This window comes from Bison bison, unplaced genomic scaffold (assembly GCF_000754665.1).
Source record: "Bison bison bison isolate TAMUID 2011002044 unplaced genomic scaffold, Bison_UMD1.0 scf7180017864390, whole genome shotgun sequence".
NCBI lineage: Eukaryota > Metazoa > Chordata > Mammalia > Artiodactyla > Bovidae > Bison > Bison bison.
This window is the reverse complement of record NW_011494962.1, coordinates 794398-798290: the sequence shown is the minus strand read 5'-3', so window position 1 is coordinate 798290 and position 3893 is coordinate 794398. Positions and strand designations below refer to the sequence as shown.

Genomic DNA, 3893 nt, shown 5'->3' with positions numbered 1-3893 from the left:
TCCAGCTGTTTACCTCAACCAACAAATATTTATTGATGAAATAAAGCTACGTGGGGGGTGACTTAGCAATAATACAGCAAGCTGACTGGCAAAAGGACAAATCAGAATATAATTCTCAGCAACATCATAGGAGGCAAGTGAAAATAAACTGTCAAAAGTAATAGTAACAAATGCATGTGTATAATAATTTACAAATCTTGTAATTTCTAGACAGTTTATTTGATTTTCACAACTATCATCAGTGGTGTTATTATCCTTTCTTTTACAAATGAGAGACTGTTCTTGAAAGAGTTCGGTAACTTTCCTAAGGTCACTGGCAAGTAGTTTTTCCCCAAATGTACTTCATTTCCTAAATTTTCCAATAACAGGAAATTTTGGAGGTAGTGTGTTATGTGGACAGGTTAGCAATGCAACAGCAGGATGGTGCCCTGGGAAGGACTCCAAGCAGTTAGTGCTCCAAAGATTGGAGAAGTACGCATTTGCCAGGCTAGAACACTGGAGTGGGTTGCCATTTCCTCCTGCAGGGGATCTTCCTGACCCAGGGATCGAACCCACGTCTCTTGCATTGGCAGGTGGATTCTTTACCACTGAGCCACCAGGGAAGCTTTAGGTGCCAATAGGAGAATGCATTTCTACCATCGCTCCACCAGGTGGCAGTGAAGGTCACCACTAGAAACAAGTGTTGTCACTATAGAGACAGGACTTGAAAGCAGTCAAAGCAGGAAGGAGGAAAGAGGCAAAACAATGCTATTCTTTTAGAGTTACAAAAGCATACGTGTGCATATGTGTGCATGCCTCCATGTGCGTGCATGTGTTTGCAGGGCAGAGGAACTAAAAAATGAATGGAACTGTTACTGCATTCTATTCAGTTTCCCGTTCTGTTAGTGGGTAGAAGAATGAAAGAAAGACCTCAATATTTGCACTTCAGTACTTTACTGTGCCCTCTTAGCCCATGCCCGCAATCCCACCCCTGGATTTTGGATGTCCAGTGAGGTACTACATGATGTCCCAAATTATCACTGTCATTTAGCATAAAAGTGAATGTTCTCATGAGAGGAAGGCTGTATGAATTCAGTGCATTAACAGCTCTGGCTGTGCCTATACGAGTGTCTTTCTCCACAAGTGTACACAACCTGTTTGCTGCTAGGGAAACTTGCAGCGTCCTCTAGGGAAAAGAACTTGATAGGTGAAGGAATCCAAGCTGCCTCTGGTGCTTTCCAGTTTAGTAGTAATCAGCATCACTACAGGTTAATTGCAAATTTTTTACCCCTGGATAAAGAAGAGTTCTCAACAAGAGCATCCCATAGCAGAAAATAGATGCACCTGGAAATGAAGAGTTAGAATCTATCTTTCCCACAGAATGATGTTTAGATGCCATCCTAACCCTTCTGAAAGTTAGGAAAAATTTTTCCATTTGTCTGGGCATATTTACCAACCCTGAGGACACCTCCACTCCATTAATAAAACCAGATTTTGGGGGGTGGGAGGGATGTTCAAGAAGTAGGGGATATATATATATATGTGTGTGTGTATATATATATGGCTGATTCATGTAGTTTTACAGCAGAAGCCAACACATTATAAAGCAATTATCCTCCAATTAAAAATAAATTAAAAAGGAACTTCTAAGGTACTATTACTACTGTACTTCAGCAGATGAGACATTAAATTACAGAGAATTTAAATCACTTATAAATGTAATATTTTCCCTATAAATCACTTATAAATGTAATGTGAATTACTTATAAATGCAAATTAGTGTGCTAATTTTAAGTTGTGTTGCAAGCAGGAACCAAAGAAGGAATGTCTGACATATTACAAGAGAAAATATGTGTAATATAGTAACTGTTACTACTAGCAACTAGTGGCCATGTCTGTTTATAATTACATTTCTCTTGTTGGGTCTATAGGCTTATCTCAAATTTAACATAAACAAAAGTTTTAGCAATTTGATTTGTTACAGCTAAATAAAATACAACAGTTAAAAAAAACAAAAAAGGTCCCCATCAATCAGAAGAGTGTTGTACTCCGGGAGACTCTTTCTCCATCGGGGGCAGCTGCTTTTCTTCTGGCACTGATGGTAGATCAGGTGCTTTCTGCCCGCACCTTGAAACAGTGAAGCGAGTCATGCGAAGTGCTTCCTCATACCCTGGGAGGGTGTCCAGAGAGGAGGGCAGCTGGCCCAGGGAGCTGGGGGAGTGAGCCACAGCCAGGATCCTTCGAGCCGCAGGGCCGAACACTGACTGCAGGGCTAGGCAGGAAAGAACCGGAGTTCAAGTACATGTGGCATCTTCAGAAACCAGAGACTTACAGCACATGCAGTTCCCCTTGATTTATATTATTTTATGAAAAGGGTGTCTAGCCTCTGTCGCTTTTCTTTATTTACTCATTGGCTGCACTGGGTCTTCGCTGTTGCCCACAGGTTTTCTCCAGTTGTGGTGAAGAGGGGCTACTCTCTAGTTGGTGCGTGGGTTTCTCATTGCGGTGGATTCCCTTATTTCAGAGCACAGGCTCAGTAGCTGAGGAAGATAGGATTAGTTGTCCCACAGCATGTAGGATCCTCCTGGACCAGGAACTGAACCCGTGCCTCCTGCATTGGCAGGCAGATTCTTTACCACTGAGTCCCCAGGGAAGCCAAATCCCCCTTCATTTTCAACAAGTGTCAAAACTCATTGTCACTCTTGGCAACAGATGTTATAAAAGTCCTGTGAAGCTTGTGTAGAAACCAACTTCCCTCTTTGCTTTCTCAAATAATCTAAAATGTGTCCCCACATCTCATAACCCCTGTCTTTCCCCTTTACAAATTTAAAACCCTTTATGCCAACCCACTGAAGTTGCAGATCCCTTAGAAGTAATTGTTTCTGCCTATTTATGTTTCCCCATAGACTGACAGTGAGAAAAGAAGCAGGAAAAGGTGAACAATGTGCTGCTATAGCTCTCTCTTTTTTCAAAATAAATATTACAGCATATTTCCACCTGCTGTTCTGCCCAGTAGGTCACTCTCCAATTTTAGGAAAGAATATAATCCAAAGAAGAGAACAGAGGGAGATAAAGGAAAGTGTCTTATAACTATCAGGTGTTGGGCCTAATATTTAACAGAGTAAGACCTGGTGAATAAAGAATTTAAAGTATCCCATGACTAATTTTTCTAAAGATAAAAAATATAGTAAAGAGAAACTATAAGTTTGGCTTTCACAACATCTAAGATGTTTTCAAAAAAGGGATATGTGCAGTGCTTAAAATAGTTTTATCAAAGTAATTGTTTATCAACTTGTAAATTTTTCCTATAAGACATTTCCAATATCGTCTCTAACATTTCATTTCTTCCTTCATTCCATCATCAGACCATAAGTACAGCATCCGTGAGAGGCAAGGTCACCACACCATCAGGCGTCTGGAAATTAAAGCTGCCCCAAGATTTAGAATCTTTAACACTATTCCCTCTTGGTACAGTGGGCTTCCCTGGTAGCTCAGCTGGTAAAGAGTCCACCTGCAATGCGGAAGACCTGGGTTTGATCCCTGGGTTGGGAAGATTCCCTGGAGAAGGGAAAGGCTACCCCCGCCAGTATTCTTGCCTGGAGAATTCCATGGACTGTATAGTCCATGGGATCGCAGAGTCAGATACCACTGAATGACTTTTTATTTCTTGGTACAATGGATAAGAATCAACCTGACAATGCAGGGAACAAGGGTTCCATTCCTGGTCCCCGAAGATTTCACATGTCACGGAGCAACTAAACCCCTGTATCACAACTGCCGAACCCTGCTTGCTCTAGAGCCCATGCTCCCCAACCAGAGAAGCCATCACCATGTGAAGCCCTCATACCGAAACCAGAAAGTAGCCCCTTCCCGGGGCAACTAGAGAAAGCCCGAATGCAGCAACGAAGACCCAG

The 3893-nt window shown here is 41.8% G+C and overlaps 1 protein-coding gene across 2 annotated transcripts in view; it reads right to left on the bottom strand.

Moving 5' to 3' along the window:
* The window catches only part of TMEM52B (transmembrane protein 52B), a 10193-nt gene continuing 6300 nt past the window's right edge, over window positions 1-3893 (bottom strand). Inside the window, exon 6 of one of the 2 annotated variants that reach the window (XM_010858636.1) lies at window positions 1-2251. In XM_010858636.1, the coding sequence (XP_010856938.1) occupies window positions 2007-2251 (245 nt within the window). In that variant the 3' untranslated portion in view covers window positions 1-2006. The remainder of the gene's footprint in view (window positions 2252-3893) is intronic. The other variant, XM_010858635.1, reaches the window with a different exon arrangement.